Source organism: Leptonychotes weddellii, chromosome 3 (assembly GCF_054177405.1).
Source record: "Leptonychotes weddellii isolate Sample4059 chromosome 3, ASM5417740v2, whole genome shotgun sequence".
NCBI classification, from domain to species: Eukaryota; Metazoa; Chordata; class Mammalia; order Carnivora; family Phocidae; genus Leptonychotes; species Leptonychotes weddellii.
Window position 1 is genome coordinate 168,264,233 of NC_138371.1, and position 18,174 is coordinate 168,282,406.

An 18,174-nucleotide genomic window follows, 5' to 3' on the forward strand; every position below is an offset into this window, starting at 1 on the left:
TGCAATTTCTGTGCAGTTTATGAATAAAATTTCATCATTATCATTAGTAACAATGCTTGGTTTCAACTGTGCATACGATAATTTGTCAAATTACAAAGGAAATGGGAGAAGTTCAAGGTAAGGTCGAGACAGAACTAGTATTAAAAAATTTTGTAACACGAGAAAACACACCCATAATCATCTAGATAGCCTAAAGCTTTAAAAATATGTTCACAGGCAGATTAAATGTGTGCTGTTGGGGCAGAGTCAGATGGCTTTTTGTTGGAAAGACGTCCACTAACCAGAGGAACACTCAGTTCTTTAGTGCTGAAGGATACTGACTTTACCTGTCCTAACTCTTATACTTAGTATCTTGTGCTTGAAAAAGATGGAGCAAACCTATAGCCCAGTTCTATTTCAGCGCTTGCCTGAAGGTCCAAGAATTATAGGATGTCACTAAGTTATACACAGATTACAGTTAGGACTATGGCACATACCAAATAGTCCTCTGTCTATGGTTTCTAATGCTACATTAAGAGTCTAAGCTGTCTAAAACCTTATCCACATTAACTATTCCAAAAAGCTTGTGTTGCCTACCTCTTGCTGACAGCTACCCTCCAGCTGTTATCCCACATGGCAGTGTGTTATAACATAGCTCCTCAGGGTCTGTGGCCTTGGAGCAGGTTCATCCTAACCCAAGGCTCAGTGATTTCTGTGCATGACTCCCAAATCTGCCCCTTTAACTGCTTACTTGATGTCCTCCGTACTACCTTGTGTCCGTTCAGAGCCCTCCAGAAGCAGATGCCAAAATGGGATTAAATGTGCAGGGGATTTAGTGGGGGAAATGTTTGTGGACGATAAAGAAAGAAGGGACAGAAGTCGGTGGGGAGAGCCATCAGATCACAATGCAGTTCTGACACGTGCAAGAGGAGAGGGAGCAAGTCTCCCACTAGACGCGTGTTGTCAGTGGAACGGGAGGGAAGTGGCATTAGGGGGCAGTCCCGGGGGAGGCATGGCCTCTGAGGAGCCAAAGGGACCGAGCTGGAGCCATCGGGCAGCTGTGCTCCCAGCGGCACCCTCCCTTAACCTGAACGACACACCTCTGTGGCCAGCGTGTCATACCACAGAGTAATGCACGTTAAGAAAATAATTTCCCTTTGCAGATTTACACCCCTGCCCAACCTATATTTTCTATCTCAGTTTATGGCAACTTCATTTTCCTGGCTGCCCAGAAATCTAGAATCATCCCGGTCCCTCCTCCTCATACCGTTCATCATTCCATCCCACCAATTTTACCAACTTATATTTCCTGACTCCTCATACCCTCTGACACCACCAATTGTCTTGATTCAGGTCTTTATTATTTCTTCTTGGGACTGTTGTAAGTACCTTCTACCTACCTGGCTGCCCCACTCTGGGCCAGGGCCCTTTCTTTATCCTCTCTACATCTTCCTCTTTAGTTTTCTCTATAGCTGCATGATCTCTTCAAAAATTCAAATCCTGTCACATTCACCTTCTGCCTAAAATTCTTCCATGTCTCATTATTTCCAATGGGACAAAATCAAGACTTCTTAGCATGACTTAAGTATTTTATCTCATGCTACAACGCCACTCATCCTACATTTTAGTTCTCAGAGTTTCCCAAACTGGAAAACTGGCCAAGAGTCTTTTTGCCAGTGGGCTTTTGCATGTGCTGTTTTCTCTGCACAATGTGTCTTGTCTTCTTATTTGACTCGTAGACTCATCATCATCAGGGCTCAGGTCATTCTTTTCTGAGCTCTCCAAGATGTGGAGCTTTCTCTATCTATTTTTGAGTCTATTATAACATTTATATGTTGCTCTATCTTTATATTCATAGCACCCAGGTACTGAATAAAACGAGTGAATGAATGAATTAGCTATGACTGAGGCCTGTTGGACTTGCAGTTTGCTCATTGGTAATGATCTTGTGTTTCTGGTCCCCAGTCCGTTGGCTCCTCTCAGAACCGAGTATAATGTATTATTTAGGGATATCAGGTGAAAATCGTTCACAAGCATCTTTATAAATCTTTACAGAGTTGGATTACGAAGAAGAAAGTTTATATGAGTAATTCTATTGCTGTTTAAGGGACGTATCAAACTATAGTCTGAGGCAGTAGTTTTAACGTAGTGGTTGAAGGACTACAGCATGTATAATTACTAATGTGAGAATCATTCATCAACTCATGGTATGTGTTTAAAAAGTAACCTGAACAACTATCTGCTAAGACTAATGTATTTTCCACATATTGAATAAAAATCACTCTTAAATATATCAGTCTGCCTCAAACGTCTTCAGAACACAAGTGTGAGTGTCAAGTTTGCCTGTCAGTTGTTGCCCTGGAGTGGGGGTCTACCACCACTTCCAAGGCTCAGGAATTCATGCTTGGCTCCTAGACCCAGTGCTGCTGCTTTAGTTCAGCTTTGCCTGGATTATTGCAGTAGTCTTCCAAGAGCTCCTAGTGTAGCCTCAGCCGCTGCTGCCAGAGGTGAGTGCCTCAGTGACAAATTTGCTCACGTCAGTTCCTGCCCTAACTCCTCACCTTAGAGAACAAAGGTCAACATTTGTTCTATTTGTTCCCGCAAGTGCAACCCCGACCTGCTTCTGTAGGCTTATTTTCTACAACACCCCAACAGGTACCTTGGAAACCAGCTCCATGGGTCTTTTGACCACTCCCCTGGCCTGTCTCCCCACAGTGGTAGGCGGTTCATCTCCCTTCTCGGCCTGGCCGCCTTCCTCTTCCCCCCGCATGCTCAAATGTCTCCTCCTTGAGAATGCTTCTTCTGATTCACCAACCAGTGGTGCTTCCCAAAGCACTTTAGAAATACTTCTTTTATTGTGCTTATCATACTTCATTCACAATTGCTTAGGTGTCTGTCCCCACAACAATCCAGCAGCAGACATCGAGTACAACTAATTTTGTTTTGTTTTGTTTTTGTTTCCCACTTGCATCCTGAGCAGCCCAGTAAAAGATGAATTGTCCTTCTTCTGTAAATGTAGCATCATTTGATCCACTTGATCAAAGAGATTAACCTCTGTATATTCTTGAAACTAAGCAGACCTCCAGACAAAAAATATTCGTGAACTCTTTTCAAGAATTAATTTTAACATCAGGCCCAAGACCTTGACATTGCTGAGGCATTCAGAATTCTATCTTTCAGTTAGCCTGTGACCATTTACTAATTGGAAAATATCTTTAACATTTTTTTTTTTTAATCTCTGGCTATTTCTAAGAGGCACATGACATTCATCTTTGAATAGAAGATTCTGTTGAATGACAAGACCCTTTCATGTAGTAGAGGGGATTTTACTTTAAATTTTGCTGACAGGTTTTCATGACAGCCCTCAAATGGAAGCTTAAATTCACCTGTCATAGCTATTAAAGACATTTTTTTGGTGTATTTCTGTGATATGACCCTTCCATTTAGTATTGTTGTTATTGACCTTAAAAGTATAAAAGAGAAAAATATAGATGGTGCTTCTGTTTTTGAAGGCTAGCTGTAATCTAGCCTCTGAAGTGAATTCACTGTTAGATTTTCCTCCTAAGAAAAGCATCATCATAATGTAGCAGAATCCTGCTAATTTTCACTTCATACTTGAAATTGTTAATTCTCAGGAGAACAAGAGCACCTGGTAGATTTTATTCACTATCAGCAAAGATTTAATAGCAGGAAAATAGTGTTAAGTCTTTTTTGTATCAAAGAGCATTAAAATAAGCCCAAAATAGCAACATAATTGTAATATTGTCTTGATTATGTTTTATTTAGTTTGTTTTGATATTTATGTTTTAATATTAAACTCATTAATAAAATACACTCTTAAGATTGTAGTAGATAGCTTTTATCAAAAGATACAGCTTTCTGCTTTTCATATAGGAAAGTCAAGATTCAACATTTTGTGTAACATTACTCAGTTTTAGTTACTTGTCTCAGGGCCTAAGTGCTAGGTAACAAGGAGAGAATATGTGTGGAAACAATATTCTTCAGAAATGTAAATTAGAATTCTATTGTATGATAATGTTATTAATTTTTGGAGGAAATTTCTCTTCAAATCTTAACTAAAGGCCAAAGAATATCTACTCTAATCACTCATTAATCTTCTCAAGATTCAATCCCATATTCAATAAATAACTAAGCATGTATTTTAAGGAACATATTCTTTGAATATTATTTGGGGGATAGATTTCTCCTTTTTATTACAAGGCTCACATAAGGATATATAGTGCTGCTCTTTCCACTAGATTTCAGTTTGGAGGCTCTTGTCATCAAGGTGGTGATATTGCTAAAACTTAATATTAAACATGTCTTTCGGTTTAAATAAATGACTGCTGTTAAAATTGTTACCTCAAAATCTTTAAATCAAAGTTAATGCTGAAAAACAGCAGTCAAAATTTTAAGATAGAAATAACCACACGTGTATATTTGCTTTTAAAATCCTACATATTACATCTAGACAAAGTATTTTAAGCAGCCAAGTTTGGTACATTTTGGTTTCCTTTTATAAATTATACTAACATTTTATGAGACTGACTTCTTAAGGAATGCCTGTAGTGTTTATATAGTATTTAAATGCAAAAGAGAATATTAATATAAAACATTATCAATTAATTTTTATTCAACCTGACAATATTTTCTGTAAGATACATAGTCATCCTGGGTGTGTAATTAATTTTGAATGACCACATATAGATGGATAGAGCTGTGCTCTTTTAAGTGTATATGCAATTAATAGTGGCTATTGTTGTTTCATTAAATCTCTTTGAAGATCTTTTACTTTGGGAGGTATAAGTAATTTTTGATTGTAATAATATATTCACGTATATGTTTTTAAATCTCACTTCCTTATAAAGGTAAAAATGTGGCCATTCTAAAAAAATGGCTGGTTTTGTTTATTGAGAAAGACAGTAAAAAACCAGGACTCATTTGTTATTATACTGTTGTTAGGACTGTAGCATTAATCTGGTCCACTAACCTTTAAAAGAAACTGCAAAGTCAAAGACGTCAGGTTGTAGCAGTAAATATTCACTGGCAAAGTTTTTATATCAAAGATTGGAACTTTAGGAGATGCTCCTGGGATTTAGTGTACTCTAACATCTATTAATCCCTGATACCTTGGGTGACTTGTCAAAAAGTGCTCCACTTACAAAGGGTATGCAAGGAGGCCCAAGAGGGCACATTCAGCGAAAGGTCAAGGAAGCAATTACTGTTTCCTGCTTTTCCCTAAGGAACTTCTGCAGCAAATGCTGCCCCCACCCCCACCCCATCTCAGCAAGGCCTGTGAATATAATGAAATGAAAGTTCAAGTTCCAGTAAAACATATTACGAATATTTTTTTTAAAGATTTTATTTATTTATTTGACAGAGAGAGACACAGCGAGAGAGGGAACACAAGCAGGGGGAGTGGGAGAGGGAGAAGCAGGCTTCCCGCAGAGCAGGGAGCCCGATGCGGGGCTCGATCCCAGGACCCTGGGATCATGACCTGAGCTGAAGGCAGACGCTTAACTGACTGAGCCACCCAGGCGCCCCTGTATTTTTGGTTCTTAGAGCTCTTCTTGCATGTGAACGCATGCCATAGTTGAAGAAGTACAGTGAAATGGATTTGAAGAGGCGGCTCTTGCTGAAGAATATCAGTTTTTCATCTCTGTTTTCCTGTATCTCTGCCAAAGGTCAGTGTTTGTGCTGGTGGTGGAGTGGGTGTAGACTGGGCCCTTCCTATGGCATGAAGTTAAGTTAGAGTTTTTTTGAGGAGTACCTGGTTCTGTGTGGATCCTTAGAAGGACTCTACTGAGGGATCACAGAATATAGGATAGGAAATCATATTGACAGGAAGTCCCCCCAGGATTGTGGCCTCTGAGGGAAGTTTTCAACAATGTCAAACTTGATCTACCTCCATCTAGCCATTCTGCTCCCTGAATACTGGGGAATGATGTTATCAGATCTCATAGGACAGAGTTGGAAATAACATCTCTTAGGACTTAGGGACTCAACATTGTCACTTCTACTTATTCTTGCCTCAATGCAGTGGAGAAGTTTAAAAGTCTCTTGAGGCTTTCACATACTCTTGAGTCCAGAATTTTTAAGACTGGCACTGGAGATATATATATATATATATAATTTTTTTTTTTTTTGCTTGTTTTCCTCTGTCCTAAAATTTTGGAACATGTTTTAAAAATAAAAGTTTGCTCACCTTGGAGCTTACTTTTAGGAGTAATAGACAAAAAATCGGTGGTGTCAGATTTTGGCTTAATATTGAGAAGAATTTTCAATAATCATATTTTCTAAATGTATCTTGTGAAGTAACATATTTACCCTTATTGGGAATATTCAAAGAGGCTGAACAAGCTGATATGTAGTTTACACCCAACATGAGCATGAGGTGCAATAGAAGGTATCTGAAGTGTTTTCCATCTTGACATTCTAGGATTTTTTTTTTTTTAAAGATTTTATTTATTTATTTGACAGAGAGAACACAAGCAGGGGGAGTGGGAGAGGAGAAGCAGGCTTCCCGCTGAGCAAGGAGCCTGATGTGGGGCTTGATCCCAGGACCCTGGGATCATGACCTGAGCTGAAGGCAGACGCTTAGTGACTGAGCCACCCAGGTGCCCTGACATTCTAGGATTCTATGACATTTTATTTTTGAGTGATGCATCTGTTTTAAAACTTTGAATAATTGCAGTGTTGGAAATTGTGAAAGTTTTTAATTTTTGAGATTTGGGAAATAAGTTTTCTAGGAGGAGATTGTCTTCTATGAGGACCAGAATGAGAAATTTTTGTATTGCCCCCAAATTTCTTGGAAATACTTGTATTTGTTATTTGTTTATTTACTTGCTTATTTTTGGATCTCAGGACTGAGGTGTGAGTTAATCATGCCCATCAGGTCATGATGCACTCCCATCAGGCAAGACTCCACCGTTGTATGTATATGCGTCCGTATGTTCCTTCCTTCCACCCTCCCCTCCCCTCCCCTCCCCTCCTTTCTTCCCTGCCCCTCCCTTTCCCTACTTCCTCTTTTAAGCATTAAGAACTATGCTGAAGAGAACTAGGCCTGGATTGAGTGCTGGGTCGGGGAAGTGGCTAGCAGGACTCTAGCCAGACTCAGAGAATAGAAAGGAGACTTGAAAAGTCAATGGGTTTTAAGAATTGGTATAAGAAATACAAAGCTTCTCTATTAATGCAAATCATAGATCAAAGGTTAAACTTAAGCCACATTTCCTTCCTGAAGCCATTCATTAGTGACCCTCACCACAGTGCATTCCCCCTTACTTATTTAACTCTAGAATTTTCTTTTATTCTAGAGTTATAGTTGACTAGTAAGAATTGTAGATATTTAAGGTGTGTGAATTATGTTTTGATATATATATAGATGTATAGATATATAGAAATGAACACAGCAATCAAGCTAATTGACATATCCATCACTTCACATAGTTACTGTTCTCTTGTTTTTGTGATGAGAACACTTAAGAGCTACTCTCTTAGCCAATTTCAAGTATACATTATTATTAACTATAGTCACCATGCTATGCATTGGATCTCCAGAACTTACTAATCTTGCGTAAATGAAACTGCACCCTTTGACCAATATCTCCCCATTTCCCCTACCCCTGCTCCTGGCAACCACCATTCTACTCTCTGCTTCTATGAGTAAGTATAGAATTTTCAATTAATTCAGTTCTGATACCTCACAATCCAATATTTTTGTTTATATGGTGATCATGTTAATATTATTTAGTTTCATGACCAAGATATAATAAGTTATAATAATGATAATGATTTATTGAGCTCCATGTAATAGCCAAGGTGCTAAGCACTTTACATACAGCATCTTGTTTAAATCACCCAGCACTCTTTGGTGCTATCTTCTATCTTTCACATTTTACAAAGAAGGAAATAGAGATGTAGAGAAAGATGTGTGTCTTGCTCCATAACTAGTTTGTAAATTCTTAGAGACAACCAGTTTTTTTAAATTACATTCTAGCTTTTTAGGAGTAGAGAGGGGGCTTTGGAACAATAAAAAAAAAAAAGAACTCACATTTTGGCTCCTTCATTTACAAGTTGCATGAACTTGGTCAAGTTAATAAGGCTCTCTGAATCTTAGTTTTGTTGCCTGTAAAAGCGCAAATAATAATGCCTACCTCACAAAATTATTGCAAAAATTACATGAAATAAAATGAAATTACATGAAATATCGTATATGATATATTTAACATGGTCTGGCTTGTTAACTATGTGCTCAGTAATTGGTATTGTTGCTTATGAACTTTATCCAATGTCGCGGATGTTAAGATGCCATGAGTTGCCCAAAGTAATGGTATAAAAACAAGTAATAATAAAATAATACAAAGGTGTGTTTTTGGATGGTATTAAATATCTTTTGCCTAAGTAAAGGCAGGTCATAAAGGATATACTACTATACATTATTGACAGAAATTACACTATGTAGCCATTGTGAATAGTCAAGATCTTATGTTCCATCACCAATCTTTCTCTCTTGTTCTAGATGAATAGATTGGTAGCCCTTGAAATATATTGCTTTTTAAAAAGTGTATCAATTATTATTTGTTTCATGTGGCTTTGCAGAAACAAATTATTATTTGTTTCACATGGCTGTGGATGTATGAAATGTTAGCTTATAGTATGAGTTATTTTAAAATAGTTTACCTTACTCTTACACTGCACTTAAAGTCAATGAATATTCAAAAGTAACTTAGAATGAGTAGAAATGCTACATTTCCATCAGGTTCTTTTTCCCGGTTCTTACCAACACAACCACAACCATTGACTTTTTCTTTTCCTTTCAGAGAAGAGAGATGATGACAACAAGAAGGTGGTTGCAGAGATCATGGCAAGATGTTTTGTTCCAAGTCTAATAACAACCACTTCCTGGGAGGGGTTTCATTTTGTCGGTCATGAGATTCGGATTACTGAAGCCATGGATTGTTATGGTGCTGTTGTTTGGCCATCGGTATAATTTCACACAAAATTTGCACATTTCAATGGTTTTCCAACCAGTTTTGTTCCTTATCGTGTACTATTTGGAAGGAAAAAATAGGTTCCACAGTTCTATTTTGTGACCTCAAACAATGCTAAAACTTAGAAATCACGAGATTGGGAAAATGCTTCCACCAATTAATTCTATTTTTGACTTGTAGGATTAATAGAGAATGCTGTTTAAACCTTCAGTGTTTTGTGACTGTGGGAGTTTAGAATAGCAAACATTTTTATTTCCCGTTCAGTTGGCTCCATTTGAGTTAAATAATCATAATGAAATCTATCAGTCTCAACATGCAGAATGTTCTACAAGGTCACCAATCCTTTACCAGTTGTCCATGAAGGGTGCAGACCCCCCCCCCTCCCTCCACTGTCTGCCCCAATCCCACACACTTCTTTTAAGTGACTATTATTATTATTACTATAAGTTGCTTTCTTTAAAGATAATCATATCTAAGCAACTGAGTTCCATAGTTTCATTTCTCTTATCTCCCCAACAACCCTCAAGGACTTTTTCTAGTCTAAATGTTGAACCTATTGGAGGATGTACTTCTGTTGATAATTTTCTGTAGTGGTGTGAACATATTCACACATACATTCACATGTGTCCATGCATCATAGCATTAGTGTATATAGTATATTTATATAATAGACTTTTATTTTACTTTCTGTTATTACTTGCCAAGCACTACTTTTTTCTTTTTTAAAAACTTTCATAGGCCCTCGTTCTATGCTATTTTCTGGAAACAAATGTGAAGCACTATAATATGGTTGACAAAAATGTGATTGAAATTGGAGCTGGAACAGGGCTAGTCTCCATTGTGGCAAGTTTACTTGGTAAGTAGGTATTTTTGATTGAACGGGGTCAGAGAATTTAATGATCAGATGTTATTAGCTGCTTTTACTATCCAGTTTACTCTGACCTAGGCCTATTTTTAACTCCTTAATTGTTTGAATGGGCTTCATCAAGAAATACTACCAATTTTAAAGTCACCTTACTGGTTTGTTTGAGAATTTTCTGAGAAGTTGTATTAATTCTGCTCATGGAGCACCAATGTCACAAGTGTATTCTAATTGGGAGGTGCGCTCAGGCCTCCTGGCTGCTGGAGGAGGCGTGTGGGCCACAAGGCCCAGACAGAATCTTCTGCTGCTGGCTCTGGTGGTCTTTATTTAGATGTTAGCCATATTTCAACATTCCCAGGTAGCTGTACATTCCTTGTAGATTTTGAAGTCCTATGCTTTCATGAAAAAGCACCTGTTAGAACGAAGGAGTATTATCAATCATGTCTGCTTCTAATTTTACACATTTTCCCTTGAATTTCTTTTCTTTTTTTAAAATTTATTTTATTTTATTTTTTTTAAAGATTTTATTTATTTATTTGACAGAGAGAGAGAGAGCACAAGCAGGGGGAGTGGCAGGCAGAGGGAGAGGGAGAAGCAGGCTCCTCGCTGAGCAGGGAGCCTGATGCGGGGCTTGATCCCAGGACCCTGGGATCACGAGCTGAGCCGAAGGCAGACACTTAACTGATAGAGCCACCCAGGCTCCCCTTGAATTTCTTTTCTCAGTTCATCTCCATTCTTCTTTGGGGACCCCCTTCTTTTCTCACCAGCATTTCCTTTTCTCATGACACGTGTGACAGTCTCTATGAATGCCTGAGCCTGCTTCACTTCAGTCTCTCTCTGTTGTTGTTACCTGTTTCATTGCCTTAATTTAGCTGCCTTCTCTGGTGTGCGCTACCCAAATCTGTCTTGATTTCCTTGATCTCTAGAAGTGCATACCTGCCACTCTAAAATCTTGAGAGGAATTCAAGATTTAGCAATTTACAACTTTCTAAACACTGGGGAAATGAAATCCTCCCCAAATATTTTTTTTTTTAAATTGCTCCTTCCTGATACTGCTTTCTAAAGTCACCATTCCGTTTAATATGGATGGTCAGTGGCACCACTGGATTTATACCTGAAGGCTTCCTGATCAGGAGCACATTTGTGCTTTGGGAAATAATTTGTTTCACTAAAAAGAATTGATCCTTTTAGGCTGCTTGTATAACTTGACACAAATAATAAAAGATAGAGGCTTTGTTTAGTTAGTGTTCTAAGACTGGTGGTGTTTACCTCTCTAGACACAAAAATCTTAATAGTCAGATGGTTTATATTCACTGTGCACGGGGGAGTCTCCCTTTTCTTGGGATTTTAAAAGGATTTGTTGAAAATGACAGACCCACCCACACTAGAATGTGCCAACATATTTCTGTGATTCTGCCAATGATACGCATATTGTCCTCCCACTTTAATATTTCCCACAAAATACAATCACAATGGCCAGAGGAGCTTGTCAATGTGACTAAGGAATGGGTTCTTAACTGATCTGGGCTGCACTAGACTTTTCTCCCAGTTCTGCTTTCCTATTTCTTACCCCAGTCTGTTCTTGTCCGATGATGTGGAATTGGCCAATCCTAGATTTAGTTACGCATTATTTTCAGGCTCTGCCACAGCTCATAATTTAGGGCCAAATTTTATTGATTATCGGTTTCTACAATTTTGCCTCTCCCAATTTCTTCCTTCTACTCTTCACTTTTAACTTGGAGATTGTTCATATTTTCTTCATCTGAGTATTCTGTCCTGCATCTATGGTCTTTGGCTGTAGGAACACTATGCACATGTTGTGGCTAGGTTTTAAACATTTTTTGATGGGAAGATTCATACTTGTAAGGGGGTCAAGCTGAAAACTTGGGCATAAACATGGATGTCATGATACTTCCAATGTAATTCTATTGAAAAGCCTTCTTTCCACACCTGAGCTCCTCTTGTTCAACAACAGGATGCCTGATGTTGTAATACACTCATTTGACCTCACATGACTTGGGCTCAGAATTCTTTTAGCAAAGAACAGATGTGCCTTTCAACAGTGACTTCTGATTGTTCCATTGAAGGTTCCAAATATTTTGATTTTTCTCTTTCTCTAGCTTATTTTTCTCCTAGCATGTAGTAGATAAATAACAAATAGCCACAGCAACAATGGTAAAACAAACAAAAAACCCAGGAGAACAGAAAAATGCAAGGGAGTTAAAAAGTGCAGTGGGAATCTAAATTTTTTTTTAAGGGGAAGTGTAAAGCTGCCTTAGCATCTGTTTTGAAGGGATTTCCCTCCTGTGTGTACCGACCAGTCTTTCCCTGGGGTTAGTGATTGTGCAGAATTGCAAATGCACCTTGGCTTGAAAACTGATTGCTTTACCTTATCCCTCGAGGGTTACTTTTCCTACTGTTCTTTGTTTCATACATAGGTGCACACGTGACTGCCACAGACTTACCTGAATTACTTGGAAACCTGCAATATAATATTTCCCGAAACACCAAAATGAAATGCAAGCATTTGCCTCGGGTTAAAGAGCTCTCCTGGGGCGTAGCTTTAGATGAGAACTTCCCCAGGTCTTCCAACAATTTTGACTACATCCTGGCAGCTGACGTTGTCTACGCCCACCCTTTCCTGGAAGAACTCCTCATTACTTTTGACCATCTGTGCAAAGAAACTACCATCATCCTCTGGGTCATGAAATTCAGATTGGAGAAAGAAAATAAATTTATAGATAGATTTAAGGAGTTGTTTGACCTGGAGGAGATTTCCAGTTTCCCTAGCCTGAATATTAAGTTGTATAAAGCCATGAAGAAAAGTCGGAGGAGTGCGTGATACCCTCAAGGAGGGCTTCAAAAGCAAAGATGGTTTCTAGTAGAGTGTTCCTTTAAAGAAGATCCTGGATGATCTGACGTAGCATGACTTTCCCAAGGGGGACCCCCCCCCCAATGAACTTGCCTCACCCCAGACAGGGAGTTTCCCAGATACAGCACCTGGGTCTGGAGGGTGGCCTGTCATACTGTGTGGTCATTGGTTAGGACAAGATCTGCTTTCCTTATCCCTCTATAGCACCACTTATTATTATTATCATTTTAATAAATGGTACTATTACTTTTAATGTATAACTATAGGATAATTTTTAATATCTCTAAAATGAACATTCCTATTGTTTTAAACATAAGCTTCTCTGATTCTCTCTTTAGGAATAAAGAAATAGCTTATAATGGGATCTGCAGGTAAATCTGAAAAGGCAGATGAATAATGTGATGGTAAATGTGAGATTATATTTTGTGGTTTTCATTAGTGCCAGTTTATAGGTGGTCTGTTGTCTCTGCTTTGTGGGGTGGGCCTCGAGTGCAACCTCTGAAATCAATCACGTTTATGGATTTGAGGTTATGGGCAAGGACATTTCACTCTAGTAAATGAAAAATGAATGGAAGCAAACATAAACACAGTTGAGATTTTGGAGGAGTTATTGTTTTATTTTTAAGCCAAGTACAGTTATGTTGAATCACAGAAACAGAGATAAATATAAAAACTCTGGGTTGAAAATACACATGAAAAGATTTAGGCCTCTAATCTCAAATAACCAGACATAGGACTGGTTTTAAAGTTTCAAGCTTTTGTGATGCACATATATAGACCTAGATATTTGAAATCCTATGTGATTTTCTTCACACGGACCTTAGAGATTAGAACAAAGACCGAAGTAATTAAAGTCAGTGCAAGGAGGGTAAAAATCGAAGATTGTGTCCCAGTGGTTCAGACTCCATTGGTGGGTGTCTACTCTTGCAATAGTCCTTAGGCTGTCACAGGGCCCCTGGGGTGGTGCTTATTCTCCTAGGCCCAGCCCTGTGCTTTGCTGGAAGTTCTCAGCCACTCAGGGTCCAGCACAACTGACAAAATGACTTCCTAGGGTCCTGATGTGTAAGGAGGATGCCAATATACTCCCAGTGGGTTTTTGGTTGTGTGGCCCATAGGGATGTCTCCCAGTTTACGTGGTTTCTTCCAGTTTTCACAGCCCATTACTACATGAAGTCATGTGATCCTTATGACCTTTCTAAGAAGTTGAGGGAATGTCATTATCCCTACTTCACAACCAGCCTTGCTGGGGCTGAGAGGGCGGTCACTTGCCCCAGGCATACGGTGCAGAGGGCTTGTCTGAGCCTGGGGCATGTGTTCTTACCATTGCACTGCTTATACGCTTTTAAAAACAGCAATTCTCAAGCTCTTTGGTAAATGAGTGAAGTCATCTCTTCAAAATGGAATCGGTACCCAGAAAGGTAAGCAAATACATTAGGGGAAGTGAGAATTGCCCTTCCTTATATTTTTCCCTCTTGTTTCTGGCCTTAACTGGGTGGTCAGGGCAAGTGCATTTGGGAGGTGACACTTAAGCAAAGCAGGAAGGAGATGAGGGAAGAAGCAGTGTGTATATCTAGGGAAGTGTGTTCCAAGCAAAAGGGGCAGGCGTGCCCCAGGGCATGCCAGTCATCTCGCAGAAACAGCAAAGGCCAGTGTGCTTTGGAGCAGGGCAAGCAGGGGACACTGGTTAGTCAGGGAGGTCAAAGGGGGCCAGGTCATGTCCGATGTTCGTGGCAATCTGGCTTCTTCAGAAGCAGACTCTAAGGTGGAGTTCGGTTTGCCTGGCATTTACCATGGAGTGCCTCTAGGGTCGAGACCTGTGTGAGGGAGGCGGACAGAGGCAGAGGTTGAGCTGCAGGGCAGGCCCAACCACGTGGGGCCCTGGACCGAGACTGGCCTTTCCGAGTGGTCCTGTGTCGGGGTAAGCCTTCTGGGCCTTGACGATCTGTGTCACTCGTCCCTGGATGTGGCTGCCCCGGGAAGGCTCTGTGACCTTGCAGCAGGTGACTCTGCAGCGGAGGGCCGTCTTGCAGCATCCAGCTACTTAGTTTCTCTGGAGGGGGTCTGGGCACCACTGCCTCTCAGGCAGTTGAAAGAACTTTGGCTTTTTCTCCAGGGAAGGGGAGAATCACTGGATGACCTAGAGTCGAGTGGAACAGTATCACCCCATGTGAGGACCACTCTGGCCACTGTTTTGAGAATACTATGAAGGGGCGAAGGGACCAGTTAGGAGGTTGCAGCAGCTATCCAGGTAGGTGAGGAAGAGCCTGCAGCAGGGAATGAGTGCTAGAGGTGGTGAGGAGAAGTCGTTTCTACACACGTTTGGAAGCTAGAGCCAACAGACCTTCCCACCATATTGAGGAGTCAAGGCTGACTCTAAATTAGGTGTTTGATCCCAGCTACTGGATGTCAAGTTAGAGTCCTCAGTTTAGAGATGGTCTGTAAAGCTCATTCAGGGAGTAGGAGGAACACAGAATAAGAGAAGGATGGAGCCCCGGGGCTGGCTGACATTAAGATCAGACGTGTGTATTTGAGACTTTTTTTGAGGTTCTGCTGCTCACCCACAAGTTATATTACTATCTGTTGACGTTTGAAAGATTTGAATTTACTACCACAGTGGTTTTTGAACTGGTCAGTAGAGTTCTAAATTTCCTTCCAGCTGACTCAGGGGCTTCTGGAGTGTTTTAGGGGTAACTAAGTGGTTCCTCTGCTAAATGTCTGTATATCACTACTAAGCTATTTTTAGGTAGAAGAGATAAAGGGTCCTTTTCAAAGACTGTGTTAGGACCAAACCAGCCATATGGTTCCTCTTTCTGTAGGTGTCAATCTGTCAAACACAAGGGTTTCTACAGCCATTGTTTTACTCTGTTTATAGCATTCACTTGCAGATCTTAACACCCACCCCCACACACTGTGTGTGCATCTACTTTTATCTTTTTGCTCTAGGGTCTCCACACTTGTCTAGATTTAATTTCATAATAATTTAATTTCAAAAGATGTAATTTGAGTAGGCTTTTTCTACCCTAAAACTTTATTTTATGGTTAGTTGATTTGTTACCTTTAGTCCAAAGGAGTTGACTGTGAATTTTGCCTTTACTCCACTTTTTTCTCTTTCTCTGTGTGTGTGTGTGTGTGTGTGTTCTTTTTTTGACAAGTTAAACTGTGTTACTGAGAACCTGGTCCAATTCTTGGAGTAACTTTCCAGATTTCTAATAGAATAAACACACCGATTGTCAAGGTTTTAATAGAAGTTATCACAGAATAGTTTTTGCTTCACAGAAGACATACCAACTTGCTAGTGATACTCTGTAGCTTAAAGTGTCCTTGTTATACACATGTAACCACAAAAGTTGTTATGACCCAGACTGTATCAATCGTCTCTAGGAAACTTAATACTGTACTAAGATCTTCTATCTTAGAATTTACTAATATATCTATTGCACTTGTGCCAATTTTTGTCAACCAGAATTTTTCAAAAATTGGTTTTTATTCCATATTTTCATTCTGTTTCTTTTTTGGGTAAAGAATTGTGACATTGGGTAACTTCCTAACAGATTTGGAGCCAAGAGTATAAATTCATTGTTGTGGAAGAAAGAAGAGAGGAAGCATAACAGAATGTTCTTTTATTTTTTTGAATCCTTGGGTTCCAGGAGCATGGTGTTCTCTGTAAATGCCTGGTCTTTAGAGACAGAGACCATCTCCCACTTGTTGTTGGTGTATGGGCAGGTAAATCATTTCCAAATATCCTTTGGAAGTAAAACATGTCCACTGGGTAGGATTTTCATGTAAGAAAAGATTTACATGTACTAATTTTGAAGGCAAACTGAGAACCTTGGGTTCTAGAAATAAAAGTATCTGATCTACTTAAGGATACTTATTGATAAGCTTAGAAGGAAATTAATATATTGTGCCTCCTCTTTTGACTCCATTTTAACTTAGTATTGGTGATATCTACATGGAGAGGAAAAAAATCAAATATGTGCATTTATTTCTCCACCAAATTATAGGGCTATAATAAGAAACAAAGTTGGGTCTGGAACAGATAAATAATTTCACAAAGTGTAGGCAATCAGGGCAAAGTAAATTTAAAAACCATAGACATTTGTATGTTTGTGTTTCTAATTCTTTAAGTCTTCTTTATGAAGCCTGGAAATAGTTCACAAATGATTTCCACATCCAGGTTTTGGTATTTTTGAGTTTGTGATGTGAAATTCAGTCTGGAATATTTACCTGCAAGCCAGTTTCAACGTCTGCTCTGCTTCCAAGTTCTACACAAAATCAAAGACTGTGTCTGTATTCTTATGTGGCCCTATTAATGGGGCAGTTGTGTTCTCGGGGCCTTATTAGTATCAGTTAGTTCCTATTAATTCCTCTATGAAGAGGGCGCAGGCTGGACACTGGTGTCTACTCAGCTTGTGTATACCTGTGTAGTACTTAGGTTGCTGGGCATGCACCACTGTCTATTCTACCCAATTAACCTTTGGCCTCTGTCTTGAACAGAGCTTTTATTGGTACAGCTCAGAGGCAGGATTTTTTTCTTCTCAATTCTCCTTGTTTCCTTGATTCTAAGGCAGTTGTCTTGCCCTGAAATCCAATCAAGTTTTAGAATTGGCACTCGAACATCAAGGAATTTAAAAGCATCATTAAAAATGAAAACAGATGTCCAGGTCAGTTTTGTGATAAATGACATTAATAGAAAAAAGTAGAAGAATACGGGATATCTGCTGTCAACTACTAACACTTTACCATATAAAAAAATACTCTTTGGTTTTCCAAACAAAAGCATAGCCAAATAAAATGAAAACAGTCCCTTCAAAAAATGTTTTAATAGCCAGACGTTATTTCATAATGCCACAAATACAGGACACAGGCTTCTGAAAATTACTTATTTGGTAAATGCTAGATTTTGTAGTTTAGGGTTTGAGAATTTTCATATTTTCATTGTCCATAATTTTAAATTATGAGTAGCCCCTTCACTGGATTTTTTATTTTTTTTTTTAGTGTCATGATTTAATTTGGGTTTTCTTATCTAGTGCCATGATTTAATTTGGGTTTCTTATCTCTTTCTGTGTTTCCTTTGTTGGAAGAGTATAAATCATGATAGCAAAGGTTGTCTCTTTGTCACAAACCATCATAAATAAGCCCAAAGAACAGGCCATAAAAATGTAAGAAATTCTTAGATTAAAAAACATGAGTAATGTTTTCTACCCACCTGCTGTTCAGAGGTAAAAGTACACTTTGCATCTAGTAAATTATTAACACTTTTCTAACCAAGGATTTCCTCCTTCCTTAGGATCTCTGTGATTTATAGATAGTCAATTTAAGAATTAGAAAGATGTCAAACATGATAAACACATTTCATAATCATGTGTTAAAAAGAAGAATTGAGGAATACTTATAATAAGATTATAATTATTTATAATAATACAATTATTATTTTTTTAAGATTTATTTATTTTAGAGAGAGAGAGCAT

The 18,174-nt window shown here is 38.8% G+C and overlaps 1 protein-coding gene across 4 annotated transcripts in view; it reads left to right on the top strand.

The window, feature by feature from the left end:
• The window catches only part of LOC102726992 (methyltransferase-like protein 21E), an 18,778-nt gene extending 2,582 nt beyond the window's left edge, over positions 1 to 16,196 (top strand). For 2 of the 4 annotated variants that reach the window (XM_081815190.1, XM_081815191.1), the window contains exons 3-5: positions 8,799 to 8,962; positions 9,708 to 9,825; positions 12,270 to 16,196. In XM_081815190.1, the coding sequence (XP_081671316.1) occupies positions 8,799 to 8,962; positions 9,708 to 9,825; positions 12,270 to 12,673 (686 nt within the window). In that variant the 3' untranslated portion in view covers positions 12,674 to 16,196. Of the gene's footprint in view, positions 1 to 4,606; positions 5,664 to 6,843; positions 8,963 to 9,707; positions 9,826 to 12,269 lie in introns of those variants that run through there. The other 2 variants (XM_081815193.1, XM_081815192.1) reach the window with 2 other exon arrangements.
• The last annotated feature ends 1,978 nt before the right edge of the window (positions 16,197 to 18,174 follow it).